Below are 18151 nucleotides of genomic sequence, written 5' to 3'. Positions count from 1 at the left end.
CATTGCTTAGAAGAAACTATTATAAATTCCCTCTAAGAAATTGAAAACAAAAAAACAGCACAGGAATAGAAGGCTATATTGAAGGAAATGTCAGTGATGTTAGGTGCTGTCGAGTCAGTTTAGCTCAAAACAACCCCGTATAGGGTTTCTGAGGAGTGGCTGGTGGGTTTGAACCACCAACCTTGTGGTTACCAGTCCAGTGTTTATCCTACAGTATCACACCAGTACTCCACATTGAAGGAAATAACCTCCTTATATATTATAAATTCATTAAAAATAATTTTTGGATGGATCCCTCTCATACAAAAATGATCTTATGATATTCTCTTAAGCTTCTTTTTCATGGTATTTAATTCCCCTCTTAAGTAACCTATAAACTTTTTAAATAAAAGATTTTTCAAATAGGTATGCAGTTGTTTTCTTTCCATAAAATCTATAGCTTTATAATTTTTTTTTTAACTCACTTGTAATTCCTCCATAAGTCCTTTGACACTCGCTCTCTTTAATAGCATATTAACTTCCAGTTTAACTTCCACCTCTTTTTGACTCCATTTTCAGGAATTTTCCTTTCTGTCAAGTTATTCCCAAGTACATACACAAAAATCTTAAAAGAAACTTTCCTTTAACCTCACATCTCCCCTCTATTTTTTTTCCCTTTGCAGCCAAGCTTTCAAAAGTTGTTTACACAAACGGCTCCCCATCCATCCCTTGATTTACTTACAAACTTCCTCTATTCTGGTGTCTGCCCAAGACTGCTCTAGTCTGGGTCTCCTCAGCTTTTCATGTTATTAAATGAAAAGGTCAATTATCTATATTCATCTACCTCACTTTTCAACAGTTTTATTTTTCGTCTTTGCCTCTCTCATCTTGAATCCCTTGGTTTCTTTGATCACTCAGCTTTTCTGGTTTATCAATGAGGGTATATAGGCAAATGTACCTATAAATCATTCTACTTTCCTATACGCCTAAAATTTTTTATATATTGCTGGTGGTTATGTACCATCGAGTAAGTTCCGACTCATAGCGACCCTCTATAGGGTTTCTGAAGCTGTAAATCTTACAGGCACAGAAAGCCTCCTCTTCCTCCTGCACAACAACTGGTGGATTTGAACTGCTGACCTTGAGGTAAGCAGCCCAGCTCATAATTGACTATGCTACCAGGGCTCCTTAAAATTTTTTATATCAAAGGCATTCAAAAAGAACTCATAACCAATGACATCATACCAAAAAAATAAAAGCAAACCACTGGTGTTGAAACAATTCTGACACCCAGAAAACGTATGGAACAGACTAGACCTGCCCCATAGAGTTTCCTAGGTTGTAAATCTTTACAGAAGAAGACTGGCAAAACTTTCTCCCACAGGGTGGCTGGTGGATTTGAACCAATGCCACCAAGACTCCCTAATGCAACCATGTTGCTGTTGTTAAATGCCATGGAGTCATTTCTTACCCATAGTGACCCTGTAAAGGGTTCCTAAGGAGTCACTGATGGGATTGAATTGCTGACCTGTAACCCTCATGGGCAAGGAGTTCTGATAGCATAGTGGTTACGAATCAGACTGTGAACCTCAAGGTCAGCAGTTTGAAACTACCAGCTGTTCTGTGGGAGAAAGATGAGGCCTTCCTGCTCTCATAAAGATTTACAGCCTTGGAAACCCTGTGCAGGGTCACTATGAGTCAAAACCGACTCCATGGTAGTTAACAATCACCATCATAGAGTGTTTCTTTTATTAAGAAAACATTTTCTTAACTTTTGACAACATCAGTCTCAACAGTATCTGTCCTTTTGTGACTAATTTCCATCAGCATAATGTCCTCCAGGTTCTTCCATGTTGAGGTGTTGCACAGATTCATCATTATTCTTCAACCTTGAATAGTACTTCATTGTGTAAGATACCAAAATTTGTTCAACAATTCTTCTGTTGATGGACATTTAGGCTGCCTCCATCTTTTTGATGTGTCTCTTGTAGATCACATATTGAAGAATCCCATTTTCTGATCCATTCTGCTACTCCGTGTCTCTTGACTAGTGCATTTACTCCATTTACATTCAGTATAAATACCAATAGGCATGAACTGATTGCTGTCATTATGTGTGTGTGTGTGTGTGATACTTCTGGTTTCTTTATTTCACCTAATTTTCTGAGCTCATTTTGTTTGTGAATTTTCATTTTCATTTCTGTTGTGTTAATGTTTACTCAATCTTTCTGATTTTCCTTTTGTTTTATTTTGATGTGCAAGTGTGTTAATTTCAGGATATTTATAGCTACCTTATAATTTGTTAATTTCCCCTATTTAAAACAGTCTGTTTTGTATTGGAATCTACTTGACTTCTTTACCATTTGGAAGTTCTGTGTCTATACTATCACATCTTGTTGCCTTCATTCTACAGCGATACATTTGGTTCCCTATTTTCAGTCTTGTAGGCTTGTTTTTCTTTAAATACTTCTATCTCTGGATGAGTTCTGGGTGGTGTTGTCATGTATGTTAATCTCAGGTTGTTGTCTGCTGTTGTTGGTTCTCAGTCCAAAGAACACCCTTTAGCATTTTCTGTAAAGTTGGTCCTCTGGTATTACAAATTCATTTAATTTCTTTCAGGAAATGTCTTAATGTTGCCATCATATTTGAGGTAAAGTTTTGCTGGGTATATGATTCTTCCATGGCAATTTTTTTTCTTTCAGAGTTTTGTGGGTCATCCCATTGCCTTCTTGCCTGAATGGATTGTGCTGAGAAAGCAGAGCTTAGCCTTATTGCTTCTCTCTTGTAGGTAACTTTTTGTGTGTTTTTTCTGAGCTCCTGTCAGGATTCTTTCCTTGTCTTAAGTTTTGGAAAGTTTGATTATGATTTGTCTTAGTTTTTCTTTGGGGATCTATCCTGTTTGGGGCTCATTCAGCTTCTCATATGATTATTTCCTCATCTTCATGATGTTAGGTAAGTTTTCTTCCAACAACTCTTTGACAATTTTCTCTGTGCTTTTGGTTGTCTCTTCCTATTCTGGAATTCCTATCACGCATAAGATTTTCCTCTTCATGATGTCCCACATACTCTTAGGCTTTCTTGGAATTTTTTCATTATTTTTTCTGATTGTTATTCTAGTTTACTAGTATTGAGAGATTTATCTTTAAGCTCACTAATCTGGGATTCCATTATTTTGAATCTGCTCCTTGCTCTTTCAAAGTATTGTTCATTTCTGAAATCTTAAAATTAATCTGGATTTCTAGTTGCAGGTTTTGTATGTTTCAAAATTTGTATTTATTTTGCATGTTTATTCTGTAGTGTTTTCCTGTATTATTCTAAAGTTTTTTTGTGTGTTCCTCTTGCTTTCCTTGATCTTTCCGTCAATTATTATAAGATACCTAAATATCATTCTTTTGAATTCTTTTCAGCTAGTTCCATTACCGTTTCTTCCTCAGAAAAGTTTTCTGGCTCTGTGTCTTGTTCGCTTGTTTGTGCTATTCTCTCTTGCTTCTTTGTGTGAGCTAAAATTGTCTGTTGTATCTGGGACAATTGTGGGGTTGTCATATTTGTATTTAATTGATGATTGTATATTGATTGTTCTTAGACTTTCACTAACTGTCTCCTCTAAGTGTAGTTAGAGAATGGAAGTGTGTACTTCATTCTCATTTGCCATTTGTGCACCTCAGGGTGGGTTTGGCTGGTGTTGGCTACTGTCTATCATTGATTAGGTGATATAAGAGTTGGCTCTTGCCCAGTGGATGGAGCTGCAGAGAGTATGGCTGGGACTGAGCTGTATGGGCACGTTGCTGTCTCCTATCAGGTGGGAAAGAGAAAATCTCTCCTGTGTGAATCTGCTCTGCCAGTCCACCTTCTATTGCCAAAGCTTCTCTCAAGATCATCATGCCGCTTCTGGCTGACTGTTCACTAGGCAATCTTCCTCTCTCACTGACCCTGCTCAATTTCTCCTCCCAGTGAGGACTTCTCTAATCTTTTATTCATCTGTCTAATGTTCATCTGTCTCTGATTCATTTGGCCTCTCATATCTTTGTTGTAGAGGGTCCATGTAGTGCATCTACCTAGTCTGCCATCTTGCCAGAAGTCCCTCAATTCCATTTTCCCATGAACTTTCTGAAATCCCCCTCACGTAGTTGGGCTATATGTTAGAACACAATGAAAATCTCAGTATATATTGCTATCCTTTCATCACCCCAAGAAAGTAAAGCTATGTGTGAAAATCCTATTCATTTCTTAAGATTTCATTGAAATATATTAAATTTCTCCCAAATTTCATAGATTGTAGAAATAAAAGAGCTTCAAGATCAATCCAAATTCTTTGAATAGCTTACATTCTTTGGGTGATTGAGAACAATCACAACCTCTGCTATTTTATTCTCCACTCTCCACATTTGGGTCTGTCCTTTTATCTCTGCCTTAGCATAGGTCACAGTCTATTCTCCTTGATGATTTCACAAAACAAGGATGTTGCTTCTGCTAAAATGTAGGGGTCTCAGGAAGGGCTGTCACAGAAGGCTCCACAGAGCAAACAGAGCCTGTTTATCAGTCATTTCTATTGTCCACCATGAAGGGCTTGTCATTGGCTGCATTACCTCATGTCATTAGGTGGTACAAACAGTTTTGTTCATCTACGACCCTAAAGGTTAGTGGTTCAAAGCCACTCAGTGGCACTGCAGAAGAAAGGGATGACAATCTACTTCCATAAAGATTACAGCCAAAAAAACCATTATGAAGTAGTTCTACTCTAACATTCATTGAGTTTCTAAGAGTTTGGATTAACACATGGCAAGGGGTTTGTGTTTTTGTTTATCTCTTACTTTTTTTTTTTAGTACCACCTCATATGATAAGATGCTATGGTGGCACAGGGAGAAAGATGAGGTTTTCTGCTCCCATAAAGATTTACAGTCTCAGAAACCCAATACAGGGTCGATATGAATTGAAACCAACTTGACAACACACAATCACCACTTCATGTGATTCTTCATTTTCTCATGCAATTTTATCATCTCTTCATTTGCTTCCCATTCACTCAGGTGTCTCCTCAAATGTCACTTCATCTGAAGGTTTTCTCTGGCCATATCATCCAAAGCTGTATACTCTTGAGTCCATTCCAACTCAAGTGACCCTATGTGACAGAGTAAAACTACTCCATGGGGTTTTCTAAACTGTAATCTTTACAGAAGGAGCTCTGGTAGCGTAGTGGTTATGAATCGGGCTGCGAACCACAAAGTCAGCCGTTCGAAACTACCAGCTGTTTGGCAAGAAAAAGATGAGGTTTTCTGCTCCTGTAAAGATTTACAACTTCGGAAACGCTGTGCAAGGGTCACTACGAGTCAGAACTGACTCCATGGCACATTACAACAACAATAACAACAACAACAAGTTTTACAGAAGCAGACCACCAGTTTTTTCTACTGCAGAGCTCCTGGTGGGTTCAAACCATCCGCCTTTCTGTTAGCAGCTGAGCACTGAATTATTGCATCCTCAGGGCTCCTTATTAAAACAGCACCCTGATTTTCCTCACAGCCTTTAATGCTGGCTTAACTATTTATTATCTGTTTAATTTCAGTCTTCCTACTTGAAATGTAAGCTCCACAAAATCAGGGGGTTTGTCTGCCTTGTTCACTGCTGAATCCCAGGCTTAAAACAGTGCCAAACTCACAGCAGATTCTCAACAATTACTCTCAGGGTCTCACTTCAAGGGGCTTTATATATATATATAACTTTTTATTGTTAATTGAGCTCCAGTTTACATGGGAAAATGTAAACTATCACTCAGCTTTACATTCATCCTACAATATTTTGTTTCATTGCAATGATTTCAATCCCCTCCATGCATCATCATTCAACAGCATTTGCTTCCAATCCCTCTGGTTTGTTTTTTTTTTTTGGATGTAGACCGAAGCACTCAGGAATGTATAACCATTCAAACAACCAAAGGGTATACCCTGCCCGCCAGTTCCTCAGCCACCAGCACACAGCCCCTCTCAAGGGGCTTTTATTATTATTATTATTATTATTATTATTATTATGAACTGAGTGATAGTGTACATGGGAGAACATTGGCTTTACACCATCATTTCATTGCAATGATTACAATCTTCTCTGTGCATCGTCATTCATTATTATTTGTTTCCATTCCCTCTGTTTTTCTTTTTTTTTTGTATTCTTCTTTTTTTTTGAGGTGGGTGAAGAGCTGTACACAAAAACACTCAGGAATACATAATAAGTGAAACAACCAAAGGGCACATTCTGCAAGCCTGCCTCCTGGCCGCCAGCACACAATATCTCACTTTCCATGAGTCTAGAGTCCTCAGCTGCTCCTCAAGGGGCTTTTAAAGATAACTTTCCTAGAGAAAGATCCTGTCTCTATAAGAAAAATTATTCTATGAGCTGGAAAACATAATAAAGTTCTTAACCTTGTTACAAACAAAATCAGTAATACATTAAAATAACATGACATCATAACCAAGTACTATTTAGCCAGGAAATTGAATAATTCAGTATAAAGATATATATATATATATATATACTAGTTTAATAGCATCTATAAAAGTAACCATATGAATTCAGTAAGTATAAAAAGGCATTTCATAAAATTCAATATTTATAGCACTTTCAGGAACAGGAAAACAGTATCTTCCACAAATGTTTACACAGTCATGCTGATATTGTCTCTTGAATTTCTTTTAACTCCATCTCTACTCCTTTGTCCTCACTCTTTCTGTTTCAGTTGAGAATCACATGGATTCCAGCAAAGCAGCTCCCTGACTTTTGCCCTGGTCTCACAGTCATCATTCAGCTGCCACCAAGGGCATCTTTTGTAAATGTAACCCTGATCATGTCTGTCCGTCTTATAAATATTTCTAAAACTCCATGGTGAAGATCCAAAGAAAGGATATTTGCATGAAAAACCAGCTAGTTGGCTGTTAAGAAGGCATATAAAGTAACATTTATTTTGGTATATTCACTTGGGTTCAGAATTAGCATTTGAGCCTTGCTGCCCAGAAACTTGATTTTGTCAATTCCATTGGGTTGATCAATCCTTAGGAACCTGAGTTATGGTAATTAAATCAGATTGTTGAATCCCTGACCACTGGTAGCTTACTTCCTAATTAAGGCACTAAAATGTTAAGACAGCCTAGTCTACAGGCCAAAAATAAATGTACCCATTTTTCTCATAAATTTAAAGAAGGTCCTATTATGGTGGTTTGTACTTTCTCCAGCCATTGAGTGCAGACTCAAACTAAGCAGTAAACTGGGTCATTTGCCCAATCAGTGAGTGTCACGAAGGGAGAGAGAGATAAAGGTGATAGATACAGAGATAAAGGTGATAGAACATGTGGGAAGAACAAGAGACAGTGATCCAGTGGATTGCCATATAGCAACTCAAAAGCAGAATGCCTTGAATGTGATTATATATTGAGGTCAGAAGAGCAAGAAAACAATAATATCTTTAGGTCCCTTCTTACCTAGAATTAAACTGAGTTACCTAATCATGCAATTAACCTGAGGTAAACAAGGAGCTTTGGTAGCATTGTGGCTATGAACCGGCTTGCGAACCTCAAGATCAGCAGTTTTAAACTACCAGCTGTTCTGCAGGAGAAAGATGAGGCTTTCTTCTCCGGTAAAGATTTACAGCCTCAGAAACCCTGTGCAGGGTCACTATGAGTTGGAACCGACTCCACGGTACTTAACAACAACAACAAGCAAGCAGAAGAAGTCCTGGTGATGCAATGGTTAAATACCCAAGTGCTAATGGAAAGATTGGCAGTTCGGATCCTCCAGCTGCTCTGTGGAAGAAAAGATATGACAATCAACTCCCAGAAAGACTTACAGCCTTGGAAACCCTATGGAACAAGCCAATGTAGGGTTACTGTGAATTGGAATAGAATCCTTGGCAACAGGTTTGGGTTTTGTTTTTTAGGGGAAATGATCAGAAATCAAATTCTTTTATTTTCACCTTCTTTCATTAATTTACCAAGTTGTTCTTGATACTGATTTGGTCCAGAGCCTGGTTAACCATGTATGCTTTACATGGTTAAGTGTCATTGAGTCAGTTTCAACTCACAGTGGCCCTGCATAGGGTTTCCAAGGAGCAGCTTGTGGGTTTGAATTGCCAACCCTGCAGTTGTTAGCAGTCTAGTGTTTACCTTACAGTGCCACACCAGCTTTACATGGTAGACTCAAATGGTCTTTTTTCTTCAGGGAACATAAAAAGCTCATAAGATTATGTCCTATAGTGATAATCACGCAAGGGTACCAACATTTTGAGAAGTTACAATGAGATTTGACAAAAGCATTGTAAAAGAAAGCAATCAATTTTGGGCTGAGATGATATTGGGGTGAGATCAAGTTGACCTGTTTCAGAGTTTCCCCCATCTTACAGGTAGACTTTTAAACATTCTCTTTAGCATAAAGCAGTAATAATTTGAATGAATTTAGGCCCAGATTGCAGGAGATATTAAATTTATGTAATCCATGGTTCACAGGCATTGCCCCTCATTTGTCAGGGCCATTATTTTCCCATGACAACTATTTTGACATGTTACCTTTAACCATGCCTTAAATTCAACTATATACTAAATATAATCAGAATTAAATTTCCTGCAACGTATTTCATGGTAATTGACAAACTTGATTCCAAAAATCATATGAGAAAGCAAATATGCTATGTTGTTGTTTAGTGCCATCGAGTTGGTTCTGACTCATAGCGACCATGTATAGGTTTCTGAGGAGTAGTTGGTGAGTTTGAACCACTGATCTTGAGATACCATAAATATGCTTTCGTCAAGTGAATATGCTATAGTCAATATTGAAGAAAGAACAAAAAGTTCGGGTCAGGGATTTACTAAATGTTGTTGTTAGGTGCCATCAAGTCAGTTCTGACTCATAGTGACCCTATGCACAACAGAACAAAACATTGTCCAGTCCTGTGACCTCCTCATAATTGTTGTTACCCATGAGCCCATTGCTGCTGCCACTGTGCCGGTCCATCTCTGGGGATCTTCCTCTTTTATGTTGACCATCCACTTTACCAAGAATGATGTCCTTCTCCAAGGACTGGTCCCTCTTGATAACATGTCTGAAGTATGGGAGACAAAGTCTTGCTGCCCTGGTTTCTAAGGAATATTCTGGCTGCATTTCTTCTGGCAGTCCATGATACTTTTAACATTCTTCTCTAACACATGCATCGATTCTTCTATGATTTTCCTTACTCATTGTCAAACTTTCACATGCATATGATGTGATTAAAAATACCATGGTTTGGGTCAGGCACACCTTAGTCTTCAAACTAGTATCTTTGCTCTTGAATACTTAAAGAGGTCTTCTGTAGCAGATTTGCCTAATGCAATATGTCATTTCATTTCTTGACTGCTACTTCCATGAGTGTTGATTGTGGATGCCAGCAAAATAAAGTCTTTGACAACTTCAAGTTTTCCTCCATTTGTCATGATGATGTTTACTGGTCCAGTTGTGAGGATTTTTGTTTTCTTTACATTGAGGAGTAATCCATGCAGAAGGCTGTGGTATTTGATCTTCATCAGAAAGTATTTTAAATCCTCTTTGCTTTCAGCTAAGGTTGTGTCATCTACATATCCTAGGTTGTTAATGAGTCTTCCTGCAAGTCTGATGCACTTCTGTTTTTCATATTGTTGTTATTGTTTAATGGTGCTGAGTTGGTTCCAACTCATAGCAACCCTGTCTATGTTTCCAAGGAGTAGCTAGCGGATTTGAATTTCCAATCTTGCCATTCAAACCAACTTTGCAGTCCAGTGCTCATGCTACATTGCCACACCAGGATAAATAGCCAAATATAAATCTGTAGTACTTAAAACAAGGTGGTGTTTGTTCAGAAACAGCCAAATGCAATAGAACAAAATTGAGAGCTCAGATTTTGTTGTTGTTAGGTGCCATTGAGTTGGTACCGACTCATAGCAACCCTATGCACGACAGAACAAAACATTGCCTGGTCCTAGGCTAATCCCACAATTGTTGCTACACTTGAGACCACTGATGCTGCCACTTTGCCAATCTATCTCACAGGGGGTCTTTCTCTTTTTCTCTGACCCTCCACCTTACCAAATATGATATCCTTTTCCAGTGACTGGTCCCTTCTGACAATATGTCCAAAATATGAGAGGTGAAGTTTGGCCATCCTGGCCTCCAAGGAGCACTCTGGCTGTACTTCGTACTTCTTCCAACACAGATCCATTTGTTCCTTTTTTTTTTTTTTAAACAGTAAACAAATCATACACCTTCTTTCATTACAATGATTATAATCCCCTCCATGTACTATCAGATAACAATATTTCTCGCTATTCACTTTAGCTCTTTTTTAAAAAACTTTTTAAACACTCAGGTATATATTATAATTTACACCACCAAAGGACACATTCTGCCAAGTCTGCCTCCTGGCCGCCAGCTCTCAGTCCCTCTCTTTCCATGAATTTAGAGTCCTCAGTAGCTCCCTCTCTCCATGTTCCCATCTCTGGTGTCACTAGATCTCTGGATAAGGTCTTGCATTCTGCTCTTTTCCCTTGATGGCCCTAGGGTCCTTTGTTTCTGGATTGTAAGATTAACTACTCCCCTGTTTTTGTTGCTAAACTTCTACCTTTACAATTGTGACAGTCGCAATTAGTCATGATAACAATTACGCACTATTGAATCATAAGAATTTTATCCCCATCTCTTTTAACCAGACCCATCTAGACAAGATGAAAACTATTCAGTGGGGACTCTTTCTTCCTCCACATACTCTTAAACTCCCTCTTGAAACCTTGTACGCCAGTAACTTAGTGCCTTTATCATAACCTCATTTTAGGTAGCCAATATCTAAGTTGCCTGTCCCTATCTACCCTGTATACAAAGGGAATAGCATTGAAACTTGATGTGAAGACTCCTTCCCTCTCTGTTAGTATTAGAGTTACTACCACCATGAATATAGGTCAAGTTCATCAAATTGTAACAATTTACCCTCGTTTCCTTTATTGAAAAATTGCTTTTGTTATTGTTGTTGTTGTAATCTTCCTCTAGTCGAATTCTGATTATCAAGTCATCGTGGCTAGTCCATATGGGTACTATCTGAAAGTTTGGGTATTCTTGTGCATCTTCCCTGACTTCATATCAGCTGGATGCCTCACTCACAGTTCTAGCCTATGTGGCTATGTCTTTGTCCATGGGCTCAGGTGTCCACAGGTCTCACCACACTTTGGACCAACCAGCCATTCCTCTTCTCTCTCTCATCTCCAGGTCAGTCAACAAACTTTCATATTTCCTTATTTAAAAAATGTTTTAGGCTGAGCTGTGAGCCATGAATGGATTGCTGTCTTCACTTCTTCATCAGAGGTGAATCTTCATCCTGGAAGGGCTGCTTTCAGGAGACCAAATAGGTGGAACTCCGACCGAGCAAGATCTGGACTATAGGGAGGATGTTTTAACACCTCAAAAGGAAGTTTTTTGCAGTGTCATCAGTATGGGCAGAGGTATGTGAATGTGTATCATTATGCAAGATCACAATGGCCTTGGCTAGCAGTCTTCTGCATTTAATTCAAAGTTTAGGCTTCAGCAATTCAGTGAGTATCTCATTGTAATGAGCACTGTTGATCATTGAACATTTTTCCTGATAGTGTTCCAATACTGGCACTTGAGAATCCGAGATAACTGTAAACATTGATTTTCCAACTGATGATTGACTTTTGAACTTTTCCTTGGTCGTGATTGAGAATGTTTCTATTGCAGATTGTGCTGTTTTACTTGCAGGCTCATAGTGATGAATCCATGTCTAGTCACGAGTAATGATTTTTTTTAAAGAAATTTTTACCCTCAAGTATCAGTCCAAAGTTTGTTTGCAAATGCCCACATCACATCTGCACAGCAGTGACCTTAAACAGAAAACACTGATAAAACAGCACAGCAAACCGAAGTTTTAATAAAACTGGAGTGCAGAAAATTTTTGATCCGCACTCCAGTTATATTAAAATGCCCATCCACGTCCACGGCTGATGACAACATCGAATGTGCATGTGAAATGATTATGTTGATTAGCTGAGTGACAGTGGATTATGTGGCAAATCTTCTGCAAATTAGACAAGGCTCTGCCTATAAAATAATCCATGACAGACTTGGATTTCAAAATGTTTATGCAAGATGGTTACTGAAACAACTCACGGAAGAGCATAAACAGAAGTGTTTGTATATCAGGAAACAAAATTTGGACTGATACTCAAAGGATGGTAAAAGTTTCTTTAAAAAAATCATTACTGGGAGGGGATTGTAACCATGGCAATGAAACGATGTATGATAGAATGAATGTAAAACTAATGTTCTCCCATGTAAACGATCACATAATTCACAATAAAACATTAAAAATAAATCGTTACTGGTGATGAGACACGGATTCATCACTATGAGCCTGACAGTAAGCGACAGAGTATGGAATAGAAACATCTTCAATCACTAACCAAGAAAAAGTTCAATAATCAATCATTTGTTTAAATGATTATATATTCCTGAGTGTTTTGGTGTACATCCCACCTCCCCAAAATAAAAAGAACCACACACACACACACACACACACACACACACACACACACAAAGTCAACCATCAGCTGGAAAATTAATGCTTTCACTTTTCTTGGATTCTCAAGGGCCAGTATTGGAACAATGTCAGGAAAAAGGTTCAAAAGGAACTGAGATGTAGCTTGTCAGAGCTCTGAACGGGCAACACCATGACCCTTCCATCTGGCCTGCTGACACATCCAAGGCCAAGGCCTGACCTGCCCTGCCCGCTCTGGGTTTGTTTGCAGGTGACACCAAGGCAACAGCACTAATGGCCCTAGTCTGTGAAGACACTAGTCTGACCTGACCTGGGTCAGTCCCTGAGGACCTGTTTGCCCAGAGTCCAGGAGTCACTGCATTGCAGAGAGCCCCTGTCTCCACCTTTGGGCTCTGAGGAGTCATTGAGTCAGTTTTCTGATTCATCGCTACATTATGTCCAACATAATGAAACACCACCCAGTCCTACGCCAGCCTCACAATTATTATGCTATGCTTGAGCTCATCGCTACTGCCAGTGTGCCAATCCATCTCATTGGGGGTCTCTTTTTCACTGACCTTCTACTTTATAAAGCATGATGTCCTTCTCCAGGGATTGGTTTCTCATAATATATCCGAAGTATGGAGTCCTGGTGTGGTGTTGTGTGGTAAAACACTGGACCACAAGGTTGGTTTGGACCGCATTGGTTTGAACTGCAGTCACCACTTGCTCCTCGGCAGCCCTGCACAGGGTTGCTGAGTTGGAACCGACTTGATGACACTTAACAATAACAACAATAACGAGAAACAAAGTCAGGCCATCTTGGCTTCTAAGGAGCATTATGGTTGTATTTCCTCCAACACAGATTTGTTTGTTCTTTTGGCAGTCCATGGTACTTTTAATACTCTTCTCCAACACCATAACTCAAATATATCAAATCTTCTATGGTCTTCCTTACAGATTGGCACAGTGGCAGCAGCAATGGACTGAAGCATGCCAATGATTGTGATGGTGGTGTAGGATGACACAGTGTTTCATTCTGTTGTGCAAACAGTAGCTATGAGTCAGTATGATCTTGATGGCACCTTACAACAACAATAACAGCAAATGTATCATTCCTGGTGTCCTCCATTCTCTCCTATCAATCTGGTATCATTTCCCACTGCCTTTCAATCTGAAGTATTTCCTTTAAAGGGCATTTCTTGTAGTGCAGATCAGCAGGTGATAAATTATCTCCAACTTTGAATCTCAGGTTGACAGTTATTTCTTTCACCTTTAAATATGTCATTCTAAAATGTTCTGCCCTCCATTTTTTCTTGGGAAAAGTCAGATAATTGTATTGTTCCTTATTTAGACTGTGTCATTTTTCTTTGACTGCTTTCACGATTTTATCTTTGGCTTTCAGCAGACTGACTAAGATGAGCCTCTAAGTGGGTTTATTTACATTTCTCCTGCCTAAAGCTCATTGAATTTCTTAGATTCCTTCCAGTTGTGGTTTTCAAGAATAATCTTTCCACCAGCTTGTGTTTGCTTTAGTAACTTTCCAGTGCCTTTAAAAGCTTATTCTTTACATTTTGTTCAGATTTAATAATTATCTGTGGGGCAATTTATGCCCCCTTTAATATCATTAGCATTAAGTTCTCTTTTACTATTAAGTTGTAAAAGGCTAAGATACGTAACTCGTAAATTCACAAAAAGAAATCCCTATACACATCCTCCTCACTTAATGACTATCTCCTTATCCAACATTTTACTTTTATAATATCTAAAATTTTACTACCTGACTATTTTTGCCTTAGTGATGTAAGTCTGGCAGTAAGGAATGCTGAGGTGCCAGGCAAGAGTAACACTGGCTGTGACGATTAAGGTTATGTTTGACTTGGCTCACCATGATTCTCAGTGGTTTGGAAGTTAAGTCAAGGAGTAATTTGGTAGTTAGGTACTGATACAAGCATTCTCCATTTTCACACAATGCCGATCTTTGCACAATAACCTAGTCTTTGGAACCTAGCCATGTTGATAACTGAGGAGAGGTGTAATCGGGGAATCACTAAAAGTAAAATATTGTTATTTTCTTTTTTATTTCCATGGGGGTTACATAGCAATAGCACTTTGAGAGAGCAATGAGAAAGTAAAAGCTAGAATGTAGGTGTACAAAAATATATTTGACTATATATATACAGAAGAAGTCCTGGTGTGGCGCTGTGGATTAATGCACTGGACTGTAAGGTTGGTTTGAACAGCAAGGTCAGCAGTTCAAGTTCTCCAGCTGCTCCTCAGAAACCCTACACAGGGTCACTATGAGTGGGAACCGACTGGACAGCACTTAACAACAAGATATATAAAATTTAGTTTTTCCTTTTGTGTAACATTTGAAAGTTTGGATCTGATGGATTTTTTTAAAAAAATTGTTTTGTTGTTATTGTGTAGAATTTCTTGCTACTTTCTTTGTGACATATAAAGATTAGCATATTGGATGGAAATGATCACTGAGCACACTTAAGTAAGGAAATGTACTTAAAGAGAAGAGAAGCATTTGTTTGGGGGCTCACAACTTTATTATAAAAATTATAAATGTGAAAGAAGTTACTTGCTATCCTTGACTTTGATAAGTTCTAAAATTTCTATCCTAATAAGCACCGGCTCAAGATAAAGGTTACTGGGCTTGCAGGAGGAGAGAAACAAGGAAAACCATATTGAGACATCTGGAAATTAAAAAATGAAGCGGGGGCTAAAACTAATGTCTTCATTCCTGAACTCACAAGTGCCTGATCAGGAGATTTTTACTTCTTTCCTTACTTCCTCCTCTAGCCCGGAAGAGTACAGGGCAACCAGACCACTTGGACATAGTTTCATGATTTTATACACCATTTCAGAGGGTGAACACTACATTATTGGGAAGATTTTTCTTTGGGTAAAACTAAAAACTGGGGCTCTTTGTTCTTTTCCTTTGTGGAAGGAAAAAGGAGTGGATTATATGAAGAAAATCGTTGAATCGCCATGTCCCAAGGCAAGACATTTACAATTTGCAGCAGCTTACAACCTTGGAAGAGCTTATTATGAAGGAAAAGGCGTTAAACGATCAGATGAGGAAGCTGAAAGGTAATCTTTCCTGAAAACAAGACTTTATTTTAATGAAATACCCACACCTAGAATAACTTGTTTATGTCTTTCTTTTTTAGACTGTGGCTTTTTGCTGCAGACAATGGAAATCCAAAAGCTAGCGTGAAGGCTCAAAGCATGCTAGGATTATATTACTCAACAAAAGAGCCTAAAGAGTTAGAAAAGGTAATATTTATCTCTTTTTTCTTTCTTAAATTTCACATGTTTCACAATTTCTTTTCTGGAAGGATACTGGTGAGAAATAATTAAGTATCTTTTCTATATTTGGAGCTCTGTAGCATAGTGGTTACAAATTGGGCTGCGAACCGCAAGGTCAGCAGTTCGAAACTACCAGCCATTCCACAGGAGACAGATGAGGCTTTCTACTCCCGTAAAGACTTACAGCCTCAGAAACCCTGTACAGGGTGGCTATGAGTCGGTATTGATTCCACGGCATATAACAACAACAACAACAAAGATTTCTTTGACATGGAAAGAACATTTACACTAGAATTCCTAAGTTCCTTTCACATTTTTTTCTGAACCACTTGCCTCCTTGCCCTCATGTGTGTCAGAAGAGAACTGTGCTCCCTAGGACGGTTTTCAATGGCTGACTTTTTGGAAGCAGACTGCCAGGACTGTCGTCCTGAGGTGCCTCTGGGTGGATTCAGACCTCTACCCTTTATCTTAGTAAATGAGTGTGTTAACTGTTTGCACCATCCAGAAAGTCACACTCCTTTATTCATCTATAAATATGATATTCCCAAAGGAAGCCACGGATATGAGGATAATTTGTATACCATGCAAAAAAGGAGCTCTGGTAGCATAGTGGTTATGAGTCGGGCTGCTAGCCTCAAGGTCAGCAGTTCAAAACTACCAGCCATTCCATGGGAGAAAGACGAGGCTTTCTGCTTCCGTAAAGATTTACAGCCTCAGAAATCCTATGCAGGGTTGCTATGAGTTAGAAGCGACTCCACGGTACATAGCCACCACCACCATACACAACTAGTGTAGTGGGTTATCCACTGGACTGCTAATCACAAGTCAGCAGTTTAAATTGACCAGCTGTTCCATGAAAGAATGATAAGGCTTTCTGCTCCTGTAAAGACTTACAACATTGCAATTCCGAGACAGAGCCGCTATAAGTCAGAACTAACTCTAAAGCACACAACCACCACCACCATAAAAAACTACATTAACAAAGTATTATTAAAACTTAGAAATTAAGACCCAAATTATTCAAGTGTGCATAAATTAACAACATTACCTTTGATTCGAGGAAGGGATCAGCAATCTACTAAATAAAATGTGAAGTGCCATCCAATCTGTTCTGACTCATAGTGACTCCGTATAGGGTTTACAGGGAGCTGCTGCTGAATCTAAACCGGTGACCTCTTTGTTAGCAGTCCAGTGTTTATGCTACAGCACCACACTAAATATTATTTTAAAAATTAAATTCATTTAAAATTTTACAGAAATGCATCTCTTTAGTTATCAGTGATTGGAACATTTTCCAAATAGTCCCATAGTAGAAGGACATGTTGGGTTGAGTTCTACTTGTTAGAAAGGAGCTAATGGAAAACTTGTAAGAGGCATAGGACAACAAATATCACCCCTTAGCAAAGAGCAGTCATTTGGAAATGATTTTTAAACCCACATTCACTATAGCTGAGGATTAAACAAATGTGTTTGATGCTATGCACAGCTTTTATTCTCAGTCTCCTTTCATCTTGACAGCTGCCATCTCTGAGATCCACTCTAGCTCTCTATCTGTGCCTCATTACAGGGTTATCTCAAAGCCTTACACACACTTACTTCCTATTTTCCACCTTCTTGAGTTGTACTCTGGAAAACCAGAAAATCTTGCATTGGGACAGCTTATGCTCTGCCATAAACTCTCAGGTGGGGTCTCTGGACTGGCATCACCTTCTCTGTGGGGAGAGAACAGAGGGGTTTGCTTAGCACTCACTTTTAGGTATGTGGATTTGGCGCTATCCTGAAATACATTTAAGGGGCTAGAAATATTTCCTACAGAGGAAGCATAATGGTTGTTGTTAGGGGTGGTCAAGTCAGTTTCAACTCATAGCACGATAGAACGAAACACTATCCTGTCCTGCACCATCCTCACAATCGTTAAGCTTGAGCCCATTGCTGCTGTCACTGTGCCAATTCATCTAGTTAGAGGTCTACCTCCTTTATGCTGATCCTCCACTTTACCTAGCATGGTAAAGGACTCATTCTTCCTGATAGTAGGTGTGAATTATGAGAGATGAAGTCTCGTCATCTGGCTTCTAATGAGCATTCTGTCAGTGCTTCTTCCAATACAGATTTATTTGTTCTTCTAGCAGTCCACCATGGTGTATTAATATTCTTTTCCAAAATCATAACTCAAGCATCTGTTCTCCTGAGGCCTTCCTCATTCACTGTCCAGCTTTCACATGCATATGTTGTTGTTATTGTTAGGTGCCTTCGAGTCGGTACTGACTCATAGCAACCCTATGCACAACAGAACAAAACACTGCCTGATACTGGGCCAA

General features: G+C 38.9%; 1 protein-coding gene across 1 annotated transcript in view; it reads left to right on the top strand.

Moving 5' to 3' along the window:
* Positions 1-18151, top strand: part of LRP2BP (LRP2 binding protein) — a 45107-nt gene that overhangs the window by 16939 nt on the left and 10017 nt on the right. The window contains exons 4-5 of the mRNA XM_006834438.1: positions 15472-15614; positions 15695-15800. Coding sequence (XP_006834501.1) covers positions 15472-15614; positions 15695-15800 — 249 coding nt within the window. The remainder of the gene's footprint in view (positions 1-15471; positions 15615-15694; positions 15801-18151) is intronic.

This window comes from Chrysochloris asiatica, unplaced genomic scaffold, assembly GCF_000296735.1.
Source record: "Chrysochloris asiatica unplaced genomic scaffold, ChrAsi1.0 scaffold00011, whole genome shotgun sequence".
Classification (NCBI taxonomy): Eukaryota; Metazoa; Chordata; class Mammalia; order Afrosoricida; family Chrysochloridae; genus Chrysochloris; species Chrysochloris asiatica.
Note: the sequence above shows the minus strand (reverse complement) of the source record. Positions and strands in the feature narration are given on the sequence as shown.